The 18,786-nt window shown below is 37.0% G+C and overlaps 1 protein-coding gene across 1 annotated transcript in view; it reads left to right on the top strand.

Annotated features, from left to right (window-relative positions):
* TRIP11 (thyroid hormone receptor interactor 11) overlaps positions 1-18,786 on the top strand; it is a 33,145-nt gene that overhangs the window by 11,995 nt on the left and 2,364 nt on the right. Inside the window, exons 10-19 of the mRNA XM_068148790.1 lie at positions 406-3,435; positions 6,284-6,424; positions 6,633-6,826; positions 7,169-7,332; positions 7,641-7,744; positions 8,037-8,136; positions 13,872-13,953; positions 15,240-15,354; positions 15,912-16,034; positions 17,253-17,388. Of these exons, the coding sequence (XP_068004891.1) occupies positions 406-3,435; positions 6,284-6,424; positions 6,633-6,826; positions 7,169-7,332; positions 7,641-7,744; positions 8,037-8,136; positions 13,872-13,953; positions 15,240-15,354; positions 15,912-16,034; positions 17,253-17,388 (4,189 nt within the window). The remainder of the gene's footprint in view (positions 1-405; positions 3,436-6,283; positions 6,425-6,632; positions 6,827-7,168; positions 7,333-7,640; positions 7,745-8,036; positions 8,137-13,871; positions 13,954-15,239; positions 15,355-15,911; positions 16,035-17,252; positions 17,389-18,786) is intronic.

The following is an 18,786-nucleotide window of genomic DNA, read 5'->3' as shown; positions in this document are numbered from 1 at the left end:
ATCCAGATATGCATTCACTTCTAATTAGTTATTTTAAATTTAGTGCCTCTCTGTTTTTAAGTAATGGGTGTTTGCTTCATACCCATTCCAACTGCCCTGATAAACTCTGATAGTTCTTTTTCTTAAGTCATTCTCTTTGTGTTCCTTGATTTAGGTAGTTAGGGTTCTTCTGAGGGAGATGGTCTTCTTTGCTTTAATGAAATGTAATCTATCCCTACTTGGTATTTGGTTTTAATTAATGTAGCATTGATTAGTTGATACTACTTGCTGACTTCCACTGGCAAATAGGAAGCATTTATGCTTCCTCTCTATTTTTTTGTTGTTGTTCAGATGATAAAAATTAATGAACTGCATCATTTGGCTCATCCTCCTCTCCTAATTAATTCTTATTTGTGTTTATTTCAGCATATGATTGCACTGAAAGAGCAGCTGTCAAAACAGCACACAGAAACTGATAGTATCATCAAACAGCTGAAACTTGACATAGATTCTGAAAGAAAGAAAGTATCAGAACTGGAAATTGAGAAGATGGAAACTATTAAGGAGTTAAATAGTCAGAAAGAAAAACTAAGCCAGTGTTCATATGCACTTAATGATTTGCATATAAGTAAGCAGCAACTCCAAGATAATATTAAAGATCTTCAGGAACAATTAAGGAAAGCCCAGGACTGTAATTTGCATAATAGAAAAGAAATGGAAGAATTACAGCAGAGACTAAAAGAAAAAGAAGAAGAACTTTCTGTATCCTTGAGCAAACTAACAGAAAAAGGTAGTCAGGAATCTAACTACATTTGTCAAGATGTGATTCTGAAAGAAAAAGAAGTAGAAATTGAAAAATTACAGAAGGACATTTCAGAAAATAAACAACTAAGTGAAGACTTGGAGAAGTCTCTGTCTGATCTCAGAACACAAAATGGAAAACTGATAGCAGACATTGAAGAACTAAAACAGGAGTTAAGTAATACCATTTCTGAGAAAAACAAAGTTTACTTGGAAAAAGATGCTGTTGTGGAGGCTTTGAAAATGGAAAAAAGGCAGTTAGAGAGTGAATTGAACCAGACAGAAAAGAGGCTTTTGGAACAAGCACAAAAGTATAAGCAGACTATTGGGGAATTATCAAATGCACGTAGTATGGACACCACTGCATTGCAGCTTGAGCATGAGCGCTTAGTTAAACTCAATCAAGAGAAAGACTTCAAGATCGCTGAACTTCAAAGGAGCATTGAGCAGATGGAAACTGACCATCAGGAGACAAAAGAAATGTTGACTACTAGCTTAGGAGGACAAAAGCAGTTGACAGAACTCATAAAGGAAAAGGAGGTATTTATTGAGAAATTAAAAAATCAAACTTCACAGGTAAAGCAGGAACTTGAGGAATATATGAAAGTTTCAGTAAAGCAAGATGTCTTAAAACAAAATTTGGAGGAAAAAGACAGAAGTCTTGCAGTCATGAAGGAGGAAAATAACCACTTGAAAGAAGAAATTGAACGCCTTAAGGACCAGCAAAGTAGATCTACACCTGTGGTTGAGCCTAAAACTCTAGATATCATTATTGAACTTGAAAGTGAGGTCACACAGTTAAAAGTGATAAAGAATAATCTTGAAGAAGAAATAGAAGTTCACAAAAAAACAATAGAAGATCAAAATCAAACAACAGCACAACTTCAGCAGTCTTTGCAGCAACAAAGAAAGGAAATAGATGAGTCTAAATTTCAGTGTGAGCAAATGAATGTCACACATGAAAGACTTTCTTTGGAGAAAGATGAGGAAATTAAAAACTTGCAGAAAACAATTGAACAGATTAAAACTCAATTGCACAAAGAGAGACAGATTATTCAGACTGATTCTTCTGATCTCTTTCAGGATACCAAAGTTCAGACTCTTAATGGAGAAAATGGAAATGAAAAACATGACTTATCTAAAGCTGAAATTGAAAGACTGGTAGCAGGCATCAAAGAAAGGGAAATGGAGATTAAGCTTCTAAATGAAAAGAATGTTTCTCTAAGTCAGCAAATTGATCAGTTGTCTAAGGATGAAGTTGGCAAACTTAATCAGATCATTCAAGAGAAGGAAATGGAAATACAAGCTCTCAATGCTAGATTTTCCTCAGCTTCCTATAGGCAGGATGTTCTTTGTCTTCAGCAGCAGTTGCAAGCTTACGTTGTGGAAAGAGAGCAAGTACTAGCAGTTCTAAGTGAAAAGACAAGAGAAAATAGTCAGTTAAAAACAGAGTATCGTAATATCATGGATATGGTTGCTGCTAAAGAAGCAGCTTTGGTAAGGTTGCAAGAGGAGAATCAAAAGTTATCTAATAGATCCGAAAACAGCAGTGAGGACATGTCTAGAGAAACTATTCAGAATTTATCTCGTATCATTCGAGAAAAGGATATTGAAATAGATGCTCTAAGTCAAAAATGCCAAACTTTATTGACTGTCTTGCAGACATCAGGTACAGGGACTGGCAATGGCTCAGGCAGTGTTAACAGTAACCAGTTTGAGGAACTTCTGCAAGAACGTGATAAATTAAAACAGCAAGTAAAGAAGATGGAAGAGTGGAAGCAGCAAGTCATAACCACAGTTCAGAACATGCAGCATGAATCAGCTCATCTTCAAGAAGAGCTGCACAAGCTTCAAGCACAATTTTCAGTTGAAAGTGACAGTAATTCCAAGTTGCAAATAGATTACAATGGCTTGATTGAGAGTTATGAACAGAATGAGAAAAAGCTGAAAAGCTTCAGTCAGGAATTGGCACAAGTTCAACACAGCATAGGACAGCTTCATAACACCAAGGATCTTCTCCTGAGTAAACTTGATTTGGTAACACCATCTGTGGCAACAGCTTCCACCATTTCACAGCGTTCAGACGTTCAACACAGTAGTCCTGAAGTACTCAGCGATGAGTCTAAACTCCTTCAAAAGGAGTTGAAACAGCTGAAAAAAAAGTTGCAAGAAAAAGATTCAACTATCAAGACTCTTCAGGAAAACAATCAACGGTTATCTGATTCTGTGGTTACAGCTTCAGAGATTGAAAGAAAGAATCAAGAATGGACTGAGTCAGAGATGAGACAAATCAAAGAAAAACATGATGTCTTACAGAGGTCTCTTAGGGAAAAAGACATATTAATCAAATCTAAAAGTGATGAGTTGCTTTCTGTGAGTGAAAATCTTAGCAACAAAGAAAATGAAAATGAGCTTTTGAAGCAAGCTGTGACTAATCTTAAAGAAAGAAATTTGATTTTAGAAATGGATATTCGAAAGCTGAAAGAAGAAAATGACAAAATAGTTGCACAATGTAGGGAAAAAGAAACAGAATTCCGAGCACTTCAGGAGACTAATATGCAGTTCTCAATGATGCTGAAAGAGAAAGAGTTTGAGTCTCACTCAATGAAGGAAAAAGCTCTTGCATTTGAGAAGTTGTTAAAAGAAAAAGAACAGGTGTGTGCATGCATGTCCATGAATATCTTATAAAATTAGCAAAATAGCAATGAATTTTTGTGTACATGTGGCCATTAAGCGTTTGTTTGAAATCAGTTTGTAACTCCATTCTGTGTTATACACTTCAACAAAAGAATCCTTCCCTTGCAAAGTTAAGAAATTAGAAGTCAGCAGGTGAGTAGTGTGCTGTGTTATTTATTAATTGTGCAGCCATAAACAACATTTTTCCTTTCTTTGGAAATGCTTTGGCCCTGTTGTTCATGAAGTTCCCTGTATTATTTTTACTGTACGGTGCTCAGACTTCTGCAGAGCTGGCCAGCAGGACTGATTTTTCAATGTGCTTTCCTCTAATGTTTGTCATTCCAGTGTGATTGCTTCACAACATCCCTGTGAGACTAATGAGTTTATGTAACTTTCTTTTATGACTGGAGAAACTCCACCACAAACAAACAATCAACAAAAAAAGAAAACGATGGAAGATTGGATAAGCTAAACTAATGCTTTCTTCTTTGCACTTTGACACATGGGAAAATTGATACTTTTTTCCAAAGCATAGGTGGCTTATAAATTCTCACATGTCATTTGAGGAAGAATATATTTTCAAAGACTGACAAATTATGTGGCATCACTGATACACAGGTCAGCAGTATGTTGTATGAGCTGCTGCTGCTGCTGCTGCTGGAGTTAATGAAGTAATGTGTGCATTGCTGTTTCTCTTTAAGAAATAGGCATAAATACAGCACAAAAGTCTTCCTGGAGCTCTAACACATACTCAACAGCAAAACTCCAGTATGTAAATATATTTTGATTCATTTTTTTGTAGGCTTTGAAAGTGAGCATGTCCTAGTGGGCAATCTTTTCTGGCAGTTAATTCCAAACAAATATTTCCTTCCTTTGTCCTGTGCTGTTAAGGTCCTAATTCTATTTGTCTTGGTGGTTCTGGTTGCCATTTGTCAGTCTTCTCTTACAGTTGTGCTCTTCCGTGTTCTTGGTCTGTATTCTTACTCTCACTGTTGCCTTTAGCATCCCTTTTCATTTTCTGGATTATGAGCCTTACCCATTATCAGAGAGGTGTATTTATGCAAAGCCTTGTTAAGTAACTTGCCATTAGCTTTTTTCTCCTGCTGTAAGTATAATAGAAAAATTTGTAGAATGATTTGGGTTGGAAATGACCTTAAAGATCACCTACTTTCAACCCTCCTGCCACGAGCAGGAACACCATCCACTAGATCAGATTACTTAAAGCCTCATTTAGGTTATCCTCGAAAACTTACAGAGATGGGGCATCCACAACTTTCCTGGACAGCCTGTTTCAGTGTCTCGCCACCCTCGCATCTCTTTGAAGCTACCTGACTTAGCTACCAGCTAAATCTGCAATGTAATGCGTTTGTAAAATCAAAGAAAAAAAAATTTAATGTAACAATATCTGCATTTTTTGAAATGTATCATTTAAAGTTTCAGTTTTGACAGGGCATATATTAAATGAGAGGAATTTTTTTTTATTTGATATTGGGGTTTGTTGGGGTTTTTATTTGTTTTGATTTTGGTTTTTTAAGGAGTTCAACTTAGGGCACATGTTGAGGTCACATAGAGGTTTCACTATCCTGTTCTAAACAAATACTATAGAATTACAATGAGAAGTTTTATTGTCTCAAAGTGCAGTTATGTTGTGAAAAATAGCTTTGAATTAATACCATTGGGATTTCTTTGTTCATCAGTCCAGCCCATAAAAAAATATACTAATACTTTACACATTCACACTTAGAATGTTGGATTTTCTTTGTTCTAACTCACAGAAATGTGCTTTATCTGGCTGAGTGTGTTGCATGTCTTTGGCCTGCAGAATGTCACTCACTGGTGGCTTAGTGTTTCACAAGCATGGAACATTTTGTCTGGATCTTTTTCTTGCACAAATCTGAGAAGTTTCTGTTACACTCTTTGTGTTGGCCATGGAGGCCTATGAAAAATAGTGCTCAAAACAGTTTTGGGGTTTGTGTGTATGTCAGAAGATACCAAGAGAAGGTTTGCTTGCATATCTGTGCTTGTACTCCAAAAGAATTTTATTATATTCAGTTTGATTAATAAAACCAAATAATTGAAGCTCATAAATATTAATGATAAAAATAAAGATTGGTTTACTTTTATCCAACATACTCAATAAAAGTAACTGTTTTTACAACAACCTACAAGAGAAAAGGTAAAGAGCATTCTCAAGTTTCAAATAACTGAAAATGCATTCATGTCTACGTGTGAATTCTGTGTAACTTACATACACTTCTCCTTTATATGCTAATATAAAGTTCTGGTAAATCACATGTTAATTTGGAGCAATATTCACTGCAATTCAACATATGAAAATACGGACATTGCTATGATTCACTGAAGTCTAATCTTTGAGTTCACCTTGTAGCTTGTTTTAACAGATTTCTCCATGTTTTTGTCTTAAGTTCAGTCAAGCGACCTACCTGGGCTGATGCTTTGTGTGTTCATGGCCTGATAAATGGGTATCACAGGGAAGAGATTCCAGACACATAAGGAAAAGTAAAATTTTCAAGTGTTACACGAGTGTCTGAGTCACTATGTACATAATGCAAATCTCTTGTCTAGGTTTATTCATGGCAGTCAAGTAAGACAATGCATCTGTATAGTGCTTTTCAGCAATAATTTTTGCTCTATCTTATGTGAATGAAATAACTTCAAAATAATACTTTTTAAAGAATGTTTTTTTTACTATGCTGTAGGGCCAGGTGTGTCCTGCTCTTTTCCTTGTGAAATCAGTACTGCCTTTATGCTTTTCTGGGCAAAAACTATTTGCTTCATTTGAAATGCTTGCTTGTGTTTTCAACAGGGCAAGACAGGAGAATTGAATCAGCTGTTACATGAAGTTAAATCCATGCAGGAAAAGGCTGTTACTTTTCAGCAAGAGAGAGACCAAGTCATGGTAGCACTCAAACAAAAGCAAATGGAGAGCAGTGCTCTGCAGAGTGAGGTAAACCCCCAAAATAATTTACAGTTGCAAGAAAGTAAAAATAATAAGAAATTGCATCTGTAGTGTTTTTTGATTATTTTAAGTAACAATCACTTGCAAAAAGCATTTAAAATCAATACATGTGCAGTGTGCTTCAATGGACATCTTTGATGTTAACTTGTTTTTGTGAAAGGTGATAGTGTGACCAACTGAAGCTATGTCTACACAGATACAGCATTTGCGTGAGAAAGAGCAGCGCCTAAATCAAGAGCTGGAGAGGCTACGTAATCACCTTTTAGAAATGGAAGACTCCTACACACGAGAAGCTTTAGCTGCAGAAGACAGAGAGGTCAAGCTAAGAAAGAAAGTTGTAGTTTTGGAAGAAAAACTTGTGTCTTCATCCACTGCAGTGGAGAATGCCAGGTAGTCTTTTGATTTTCTACAGTAGTGGCATTGGCTCTAAATACCAGAGCCAGACTGGTACGGATGGCTTTATTTTACTGAATTGCCATTCTGTAATATGCTAAGCACCTGAGAAAACAAAAAATATGGGAACTGTTATTAATTACATCTAATGCACTTCCAACTGAAGTATTTGGGGGTTTTTGATTGCCAACATTTTTTTATGAAACTTATTTAAAATCTGCTGCTGCATTTTGGGTTTTTTTTTTGTTTGGTTGTGAGGTGTGTGGGTTTTTTGTTTCTCTCTTTTCCGTGTGGTGATATCTGTTATTACCTTCATAAATGTATTTTATTTTCATTAAGTCATCAAGCTACTCTGCAAGTTGAATCTTTGCAAGAGCAACTAAACCTGGTTTCCAAGCAGAGAGATGAAACAGTGCTACAGCTCACCATCTCACAGGACCAAGTGAAGCAGTATGCATTGTCACTGGCCAACCTGCAGATGGTACTAGAGCAATTCCAACAGGGTAAGTTTTGTCAATTGCAAAGGTTGTAACAAGTCTTTCTTAACTGAGATAGTTACCATATTTTGGTGCTTTTTCATTATTAGTTTCCTGGCTTGGTTTTCGATAGCTTCAACTTTAAGATTTGTTATCTTTTAATAAACTTCTGAAAACAATTCTGGGCCTGTGAAAACTGCTGGTCAAGATCCCATTTATGAAATTTGAACTCCCCCTCTGCCTCTTGAAGACCAGAGATGGTAATGTGTATCCCTAAGAGTTACTTGTTATGATTCAAGATTGTTTTGTTTTGGTTTATGTTTTTAACCCTTTAGAAGAAAAAGCTATGTATTCAGCAGAGCTGGAGAAACATCAAAAACAGACTGCAGAATGGAGGAAAAAAGCAGAAAGCTTAGAAGAAAAAGTTGTGTCACTGCAGGTGAGTGTGAAACTGAATGTTGATTCTTTACTGAATTTTCTCATTGTTGGTTTCAAAGTATACATCAAGTTATTGTAATTATTCTCTTCCATGGAGAGGAGGGCAGTAAAAGATCATCAGCAAAGTAGCATTCCTCTGCTGAACGTCCATTTTCTCAGGATGTTTACAATCCATGTACTCTAAAGAAAAAGTCATTGAAGTCTCTGAATCTTTTATGTTTGGACTGTATTGTTTTAGTGTAATTGTAGTAGTGAACACCCTTGCTTCTCTTTGTTTCCTACTCTCTATTCAGGAAAGTTTAGGAGAGGCAAATGCTGCACTGGACGCAGCATCAAGGCTTACTGAACAGCTTGACATCAAAGAGGAGCAGATAGAAGAGCTTAAGAAAGAAGGTAAGTACATTTTTTAATCTCCACTTAAAATATTCCAAACAACTTAGGAGACAATGCAGTGTTCTTAGAAACTTAGCAAACTTCATCTTCTATGTGGAAGAGAATAATTCTGTGCTACCTTTTGAGGACTCATGTCTTTGTAAAGCAAATTTGAGAAAATAGGTTTACATGCTCTTAGGGATCTTTCTCAAAGGAAAGTTTTGTAATATTTGGGTTTTTCCCTATAAATACCAAAGGCCTTGATACAGGTCTGTCAGTGCCTTTTAAAAAAGTTTGTAAGATGCCAAGTGCTGTCATATTTGCCATTGTAAGTAACTGTGGTATTTGACATAGAGGAACACAGCCTGTGTGCTGTTGGTAAGAAATGGGGCTTGGTCTCTTCTCCCAGGCAACCAGCACCAGAACAAGAGGACACAGTCTTAGGCTGTGCCAGGGGAGGTTTAGGCTGGAAGTTAGGAAGAAGTTCCTTATAGAATGAGTTACTGGCCATTGGAATGGGCTGCCTGGGGAGGTGGTGGAGTCACCATCACTGGAGGTGTTTAGGAAGAGACTTGATGGGGTGCTTGGTGCCATAGTTTAGTTGATTAAATGGTGTTGGATGATAGGTTGGACACTATGATCTCACAGGTCTCTTCCAACCTGGTTAGTTCTATTCTATTCTAAATATAGATAGAGGACTCTTGCACAAATGTGATACTGTCTAAAGAGATTATGTGGAAGATCTTGGACACATTTTCAGGTTGTATTTGTAGATAGCATTTCCAATAAGCTTTCTGATTGCTTGTATTTAGAAAGGTGATTTTGTTGTTCTGTGAATGCTTTGGGGTGTGGTTTCATTGGATTTGGTTTTTTTTATATCACTGAAACACAAATTCCTTAAGAGATGCATATAGCCTTCTCTTTCATAAACAAGTTTAACATTAAAACTGGGAATGTCTGAAGAGAGCAACCTTGTGCTAAAAACTGATACTGTTTCAGTGTCTTTCTGTTTTACAGACTTACTCTTCAGTCTAATCACGTGGTAAAAACTGAAGAGTAATTTCTGTCCAATGTATTTGAGTATCAATCATCATTAAGATTTATAAGCTCAGAGACTCATGAGTAGCATATGGTCCCTTTTTTTTTTCCTTAGCTGATTAATTTTCATCAGAAAGCAGTCATAACATTAACTAAAGCAGGACTTAGGACTAATAATAATTTAGCTGGATTTATGTACTTGTCTTGGCCCTGACTTGTGATTTTGTCTGCAATGTTTTGTTGAACAAAGAGGGAAAGTTACTTCTCTGTCTACAGTTGCATGGCATTTCTGATATGGGTGAACATAACAGGCCTGGCTCATGAGGGAATATTAGACTTCTGGGGTTTTTTTATTGTCTTCATCTGTTGGTTTCTCCTCCAGTTTTCCAAATGAGTCCTGTTTTCTCTTTCCCTCTCTGTGGGTCACCATATTTTGCTGTTATTGCAGCATCCTCTCTTAAGGTCATGTTTTCTCTGAGAACATGGGATAAATCTAAAAACAGAGGAAAACTTGTGATTGGTCCCTGAAGCAGCTTTAAAAAAGGAGCTTGAAGACCAAAGGTTTGCTCGCTCCTTATGGCTGTTTAACAGCATGCACTTTCTGTTTTGGTTTTTTTTTCCCCTCCATGTCTGTGGGAAGTTTTTTGGTGAATGCCTTTAAGGCTTGCTGGATGAAAACCTGGATCATTTCTGCTGGGTACTGTGGTAATTCTTGCTCAGAACATACACAACTAATTATCGCTATTAATTTTTACATTATAATTTATCTTACTCTTGAAATAATTAGTATTTTCTTAAAGCATACTTGCTTTAAGAAGTTGGTGTGAAAAGTCACTTGAAAGATCAGATTTTCAGCAAGAACTCTACAAAACAGTTCTGACATTCCTACTATGTATTTGAATGTGTACTTAAATTTAGTTGTTTCTAAGTGCAATTTGGCTTCCGAGTAGGTGTCATAGGAGTGCTCCCTGAGCTCACATCGGAATCTTACACTCTAAAATAAATTTCAAGCCATTGATTGGTTGTTTTTTTTAACTGCCTGATCTGTATATCTCTGTATCACTACAGGCATTCCTAGCATAAGTTTTCAGACGCCTTGGAATGACATTAACTTGGGTATAGCCAAATGTGACACTCTCAAATGGGGAGCTCTTCAATACTGGTTAATTCTGATTACAAACCTTTGCATACACAAGAAAGCAGGAGCAGCTTGCAGTTTGTGAGAAAAAAGAATCTTGGAATCTTATGAAACTATGCTGTATTGGCAAACGATTTCCTTGTCAAAAGTAATTGAAAAGGAATTGTTGCATAAAGGAAACAGCTCTTTAAAGCTGCTGTAGAATAAATCATCATTTTTAGTGGGGGGGGAAAAAGGACCACTCTGTTTTCTCTATTTACACAAGAAAACATACAATGTCTTATTGAAAATTTGCCAAATACATTCCCAGACACGGTTTTGTTGGCCAAATCTTTTGAGCGATGTTTTTATGGATTTTTTTTTTTTTAAAGGAGAAGTGATTTTAATGGAAAAGTCTAAAATGTACCAGATGCATTTTTCTGAATTGCCATAAATGATAAACAAATAATTGGAAAAGGGTTGTGAATGTCTGGTCCACAGCAATCCATGATGAATTTTGGCTCAGGACATGTTAGTTCTTCAGTCTTTTCATAGACACAAAGTACGTGATTAAGTCGTGTTCAACTTTCAGAAGGAAATTTTCAATTTAAAAAATGTGTTTAATGATAGTTGCCTAGTCATGGTGAGTAGAATATTGCTATGTAGCTGTCCTTAAAAGTTGATCCTTCCTGATACAAAATATTTTTGCCAGGAAAGAAGTGGAACACAATAATATTTAATTAAAATTATTGATTGATACCTTTGGTTTAGAATTCAGTGTGTGAATAAAAATGGGAAAACAGCTTGTGATTCTTTGGCTTTGTAGAGCAAGAGCAACAAAAAATGGACTTAGAACTTGTGTTCAGATTCTGCTTACCTTCATGTGACATTGGTAGTTGAATATTTTCAATTTGTTTTCACACTGTGGAGACCCAAAGGGCTCCTGTGTGTGTTCCCACAACTGTTACCTTTCCGTAACTATATTGCAAACATTCCTTCAAGTTTTTGGTCATGTCTAACCACATGTACAAGGCATCATAATTTCAAGTAAGATTAAACTGCAGAGCCATGGATTAATTCTCCTGTGCCTCACCTCTGTGTTTTGAAAGGCGTGCTGAAGGACAGTCACATGCACTAAAATTTGTTCCAATAATATGGATATAGTTCTTACAAGAAACGTTCTTGTATAGTATGTATTATTTCATTTGTTTGAATAAGGAGCCTAATCCTTGGGTTCCTTGATCATGTCTTAGTATGGCAGTTGTCCACACTCTCTGAAATTCATATTTGTGAAGTAAAGTGTTTATATTAAGAGGTACAAGTCATACCAGGTTGTATCCATTTCACAGCCTAGCTCTTTGATGGACATGCACAAAAACTCTGCAGGTTCTTGTGGAGTTATTGGTGTTAACTGAGAACCATGTTGTATCAACACAGTTGTGGCATGCATTTATTAATGATGAAAAGTCATGTGGAAACTACAGTGGAATGTTTTCCGTGCATCCCAGATGATTTGAAGGATATAAAAATTTTAAAAGTCACTTTTCTTACAAAAATGCTGAGGTTTTTTTTTTAGAAGTCAGCTGCAAGACAGGTACAAGGAAAATCTATCTTTTGTGGAGTTTGTTTTGGTTTTAAATTTAGTGCTTTTTGTTAGCATGAGCCCAAGAAGTTTTAAAATGGTAGGGAAATGAAGTTGATCAGCAGTTTTTCCATAGGATGTGGATATAAGCATTCAGTCTTACAGAGGAGGAAGAGAAAAATCTCTTAATTTCTGCTTGGTTTACTGTAGGGTAGACTTGGTTTTCACACAGACAGCCCATGTTATACTTTTAACACTTTTGTGTATTATTAAGATTAGTACTTCTGGTTGGAAACAAATAACTTCAAATGCAGAACTCCAGTTTGGTGAAAATGTGTATTTTTGCTCTCTTGAGGTGCAGGCACTTGTAGATTATCCTACAAAGAACTCTTTGTACCTTGTAGTGTGTGGTTTTGGTGTTGGTTTGTGTGTGTGTGTGGTTTTATGTTGTGGTTGGTTTTGTTTGGGGTTTTTTTTGGTTGGTTTTTTTTGTTTGTTTTTGTCTGGGAACATTTTACTGCTAGTGTTTTGAAGTCCTTCACTTAGGGTTTTAATCGAGATACTTTTTTTGGTAGTGTTTTTTACTCTATGGTTTTTGTAGAGACTTGCACGTCAGCTACTTCTGTCCAGTTTCTAGGGTATCTGAGGTTTTATAAAGTAAAACTTTAAGGGTTTTTTAATTTTTATTATAAGCTTTATTTTTATGAGTTTTGTGGGAGGTCAAAGGAAGCTGAGCTGCTGGCACAGAATGATTTGGGTAATTGGGTGTATCCTGTATTTGAGCTAACAAGTAATTCATGCTAGTGGAATTTTACAATTGTAGCTGTATTGGTGCATGAAGTTACTGGAGAAGAGTTAATACAACAATATCATACCATGGCTTCTTTTAATTACATGGGCCACTACATTCATGTCTCTTATTAAATACTCTGATGTTGTGAGGCTCAAGTGTGTAGATAATAGACAAATCATTGATTGAGATCAGAAATTTCAGAAAGCTGAAAAGTTACAGCAGTAGTGAATGCAGAATCTAAACTCCTCTGTTACTCTTCTAATAGTTCTTGGTTTGGGTTTGTGGAGAAGAAAATTAGCTAAAAATGTCATTATCAGTGTTGTAGTATTCTACATCAACTGATTTCATTTCAGCCACTACAGAACAGCATCAGAATTGGGAACTGGTGTGCCAAAAAAAAAGGCAGGAAATCAGCATAGTGACTCCTGGCACACTCTCAAACAAACTCATTTGAAGTAACACATAATACTGGACTGTTCACTTAAATTGCAGGCTGTAATGGCTGACTGAGCATTAGCCATTTTCCTCTCCATTTTGTCTTTGGTTCATGGTAGCTGTGGCATTTCATCTCTGTATTCCCAAAAGTATGGGGGATCTGGCATAAGCCTCTGCAGTCTTTTGTGCCGGTATAGAATTGTGTAGCACAGCGCTGGTTATAGGATGCATTGGGGTGGCCTGGTGTGCCATTTCAAGAGCTTGCATTGGTTAACAGAAGTTGGGAAAGGTCCTAACGGAAGAGACACAAAACATGTTGCTCTGCTAGCCAATAATTCTTCTGAGAGACCTCTTAGTACTTCAAGATTTGAGCAACCCGATGGAGTATGCAGAATAGCTGGCTTTAGGAAATATTTTAGGTTAAGTACTGAGATCAAAGGATCTGATGTCAACATGCAGTTTGATCAGGTTATGAAAAAGGTTGCCATCACAGGACTAAGGACCTTGATTGAGAGATTTTCCATTTCTGTTACTTATATAGAGCAAAGCAGTACATCAGATCTTCTGCAGTTGATCTATTTTCTGTGTGTTCCTGCATTTAGTGTAGCTTCAGAAATTTGACCTTATAAATGACAATAATAATCACTTAAGTTGACACTTTTCAGTAAAGAATGACATGGATTTTGGTTGTTCTTTTTAAAGCACCATGAAATATTTTTTAAGTGTGTATTATTAGGTTTTGCAATAAAGTTTCAATTTTTGCTTATTTGCTGCGGTATTATTTTTTATAGGTGAGATCAAAAGAGAAATGTTAGAAGATGTACAGAATAAACTCCTGAATCTTATGAACAGCACAGAAGGAAAAGTGGACAAGTAAGTCTTGGATGACAGACTTCATGCATGGTTTTGGGTTTTATTCCTCACATTGTAGAGATATGTTGCTGACTCAGTTGCAGAAGCAGTGCAGAACTGGGCTTCTGTATATGATCTTACAATCAATCATAGAATCAACACGGTTGGAAAAGACGTCAAAGATCATCAAGTCCAACCTGTCACCCAAGTGACCTCATGACTACTAAACCATAGCACCAAGTGCCACATCCAGTCCCCTCTTGAACACCTCCAGGGACGGTGACTCCAACACCTCCCTGGGCAGCCTATTCCGATGCCTAACAACTCTCTCTGAAGAACTTTCTCCTCACCTCGAGCCTAAACCTCCCCTGGCACAGCTTGAGACTGTGTCCTCTTGTTCTGGTGCTGGTTGCCTGGGAGAAGAGACCAACCCCCACCTGGCTACAACCTCCCTTCAGGTAGTTGTAGAGAGCAAGAAGGTCTCCCCTGAGCCTCCTCTTCTCCAGGCTAAGCAACCCCAGCTCCCTCAGCCTCTTCTCGTAGGGCTTGTGTTCGAGGCCTCTCCCCAGCCTTGTTGCCCTTCTCTGGACATGTCCAAGAGTCTCAGTGCCCTTCTTAAATATCTTGTAAGTGTACTTGGATTAGTTTGATAGTTGTAAACAGTAATTTTGATTTGGTAAAACCAGTATACGTGTAAATTTGGATTACTGATGTGTTTCTTACGTAGAGGAACACTTCAGTGCATGAGCTCTGCAGATGGAGATAAGCCTTCTTAGTGAACTTCTGTTACAATGTCTGAGAAGTGAACAGCAAGCCCTTTCATGTAGCTAGCATCACCTGAATGTTGTGAAAATCTCTTACACTGTTGTTTTTTTGTTGGCTTTTTTTTTTTCCACCCACTAGGACCGAAAGAGGGATAGACAAATGGCTTCCCTTATCCCCTTCCTTATGTCTTGAATTGGGAGTGCACATAGGTACCTGTTTAAATGCTCTCCTGAGTCAAGATCTTGGAATAAACATTTTCCTTGATCATAGTCCTTACATCAAAACTTGCTTATATACCATTCAGTTTCATCTTAGTGCATACAATATTTCTCATACTGTCCAAATCAAAACTTACTGTATAAGAAATATTTTAACTTGTATGGGGAGGAAATTGGTGAAGTATGCTTTTAGTTCCTTGTATTACATTTCTTTATTTGGGTTCTTGTAAATTAGGCAAGAGTGTGAGGAGTAGGTGTGTGGATATTACAGTATCTGCTGTTACATAAAAGCACATTGTACAACAAGCTTTCTTTGTTCTGCAGGCTCCTGATGAAAAATCTCTTTGTTGGACATTTTCATACTCCAAAGAATAAACGCCCTGAAGTGTTAAGGTTAATGGGAAGTATCTTGGGAGTAAAAAAGGAAGAACTTGATCAGGTAATACATTGCAGAAAGTCAGACTTCTTTTTTCACTTGTGGTACCTTGACCTGAAAATAGAGTGGCTTGCTGCTTAACTAAATGTGACTGTCCCTGTGCTTATTGTGGGAAAATGATGGGCTTTGTTCTCTCATCTGAAGTAATTTTTTTATGGGGGACATGCTGCTCTTAATGGAATCTTTTGATAGCATTGTTACAATAGAATGGATCTCATTTTCCTGAGGAATGCTACTGCAGATAAGAAGGGTTTTAACTGTTGTGCCTAACTGCTCTAATACATCAGACAGCGAAAAGTCAGCCAGTTTTGTAGGTAGCACTAGGTATTGTGAAGAATGTGTGGCTTACACTTTATATAAAAAGCCAAGTTTTTAAACTGTTGGTCTCCGGGAGGCAGAGAAGATTTTTAACTGTAATTGAATTTTTTTGTTTATCTGTAGAATTCCCACATAGTTATGGTGAATAAATATAAGGAGCACAGTGTTGCAGTTTCTTTTCCCTACTGCTTTATTTTGGTTTCCTAACTGTTTTGTTTTTTTTCCCCACAAATACTTTCTAGCTGTTATCTGAAGACCAAAGAGGAGTTACGAGATGGGTTACTGGCTGGCTTGGTGGAGGAGCTGGGTCAAAGAGTGTCCCTAGTACCCCTTTGAGGCCAACTCATCAAAACGTTTTTAATAGTGTAAGGATTAATTGTACATTCTTTGTGTTTGAGTGGGAAGAATGGGGCAGTTGCATGTTAATGCTGATGTTTGGTTCATTCAGCTTCACTTACTGATGCTGCTGTGTCTTGCATTATTTGTCAACTTGCTGCAAGTGCTCTGGAATAAGGGTGGTTTTTCCTTCACTAAATAAATATTTAGGCATTGATGACAGTGATACAATACTAAATGTTGGACTAATACAGAAATCCATGTACTATTTCACTGATTCCTGGGATCACTGCCTTCTTAGGGTATGAACTTTATCTTGCAGACTGTGCTGCAGGTTAAATACATGTGTGAGAAAAGAATTCTGCAATACTCAACAGCATAGAAGAGCATGATACTGTGATACTGTATTTTAATGATCATGTTCCCATGTGTCCTTTAAATTTCATTTGAAAAGCTTTCTCAGCTAGTGCCTCTTAACGTACAGCATATAAAGTTGATGTTTTAAGCTTGCAGATACTGTAAAGCAGCAGCTGTCATAGCATGGTCCATGGGAGCAGTTCATGTATGGAACTTCCCCATTTTGCAGACCAAGGATTGAGCTTTTTGGATTAACTTTGATTTTTTTGCTCATTGAGCCAGAAAAGCAAGTAGGGAATTCTTGTAAATGATCTTGAAGTGTAGGGATTGGGGTTTTGCCCACTAAAATCCTTCAGGCACTTAGACCACCAGAGGATTGTAGTTTGATTTAACTGTGGATGTATAAGAGGAAAACGAATGCTTTTGCATGTATAGTACAGGCTTTACTAAGCACAGTTTTACCTTGGCATGCTACTGACACCTCAATTGTTCCATGATTCTTTCATTCAAAACTTTCTGTCGAACAAAGCAATGGGTTTTAGAGAAATGTTTAAGTTTAATGTGTTTCTGGAGGAAGGATTTGCTTGAGCATGAACACAGGAAATCCTTTGATGTTGTTAACAGCATGGCATTCTTGAAACACTTGGCTTAAATCAGTAATGGAACCATGGTGGAATTACGTGCGTTGTCTTTAGAGTTTTTCCTTTTCACATGAATGCCACTTAATGAGATGACAAAAAAATGAGTGTTTTAGGGAGGGGAAAAAAAATCATTGTACCAATACAGAATTCTTTGGAGGCAGTTTTTCGTTTTATGCATATCTGTATTTTTTACTCACACACTTTTCAGCAGAGCATCAATACAATACAATAACTTGTAGCCTCCTCTAGTCTTTTTCAGAATTGTTTGTGAAATTCCTTGAAACAGAATCTCGCCCAAGCCTTCCTCCACCTAAGCTCACTGTTCATGATATGAAACCTTTAGGAGCAGCAGGAACTGGTACTCCATCCAGCAGCCAAATGCAAGGTAACATAACGAAAGAAAACTTGAATCTTTACACAGAGTACAAATAACTAAATCCAGCATTTTCAAGGGGATTTCAGAACTGTGTTTCTTCACTTGTGAGCTATGAATTTGTTTTCTTACCCTCCCCAATTGCCTACTTCCTCTTCTTTTTTTTCCTTTTTCCTTCATCCCTTCCCACTGCTTCTCTCTATACCATGCTTCCTAATATCTCAGTACAGAAGATTAGAGAGACAAAGTTCCCTTTGATATGGAGAGGCTTTAACAGCACCTGTTAGAACCACACAGATGCTGTGCAGACAATTCCATGCAGTATATCAGTGAACCCAGTCCTGATTTTCAGCATCCCTGTTGATCAGCTTGGGTCTCACTGAGTGAAGAATTGAAGTTATACCAATCTGTCTGGTATGTAGACCTGGTTGCTCAGACTGACATAAAATCAATTAAGTGTGTGGCCTGTTTTGAAATCTCTCTAAGATGTGCATGGGTGAGTGTTAACTTTGATTTTTTTAACTATTTTTTTTCCTAAGGCAGAGACTGAGTAGGCTTATATTATGCAGATTGAAATTATTTAGACAAAACTATATTAATGTAAGATTCAAATCTTCAGTTTAATTGATTCAGCTTGTACTTAATTTTTTAACATGCATTTAAGGCTTCACCTTGAGTTCTGTTGCTTTGGAAAGGTTTGGTTTTAATTGAAACTCTTGACTGTAAACTCAATAAAAAAGAAACAAAAAACCCACAACAATTCCTGTGTCTAGAAGAACTAAATTCTTGGTTCTTTTTATCCTTTCAGGAGCTAAATTGCTGGCTTATAAATCTAGACAGCCACTATGATTCTATGGTTATTTATATAGTTTTAATTATTTGGATACTTTAAAGTTTTTTCTTTCTAGAAATAAGCCACATGGTAGCAGTTTTTAAGTGCTGGACACGAATGCCAGTATAATATCCACACAAATGCATTTGTGGGAATTGGGATGTTCACATGATGAAAGACCTTTGTCAAAACAAAAAAAAACTCTGAATAAAAACACCTACCCAATCCGTAAGATCCAGGAATGTCAGTTTAGTTTCTGTTCTGCATCCGGCGTGAGAACCTTGCACAAGTTACATCTGGAGCTGAGGGAGGTTTTGATAGGGAAGGTGAGAGAGGGACAAGTCATTGGTTAGTAATTTGGAAAAAGTTCATGAATGCTTTATTGAAACTAGAATGTTGTCAGAATTTGACAAATGAGCGAACATTGAGTGTTGTCTGAAGTCTAAACTGTGTCTTGCTGGGCATAATGTTTATTTGCACGAGTTTGCTGGAGGCTGGGGAAACTGACAATATGCCTGAGGGGGGGGAAGCCTACCTGTGTGTTGCTTTGTAGTGTATGCATGAGGGCTCTTATGCCT

Source organism: Melanerpes formicivorus, unplaced genomic scaffold (assembly GCF_026170545.1).
Source record: "Melanerpes formicivorus ecotype bairdi unplaced genomic scaffold, bMelFor1.0.p_v2 SCAF_17, whole genome shotgun sequence".
Lineage (NCBI taxonomy): Eukaryota > Metazoa > Chordata > Aves > Piciformes > Picidae > Melanerpes > Melanerpes formicivorus.
Note: the sequence above shows the minus strand (reverse complement) of the source record. Positions and strands in the feature narration are given on the sequence as shown.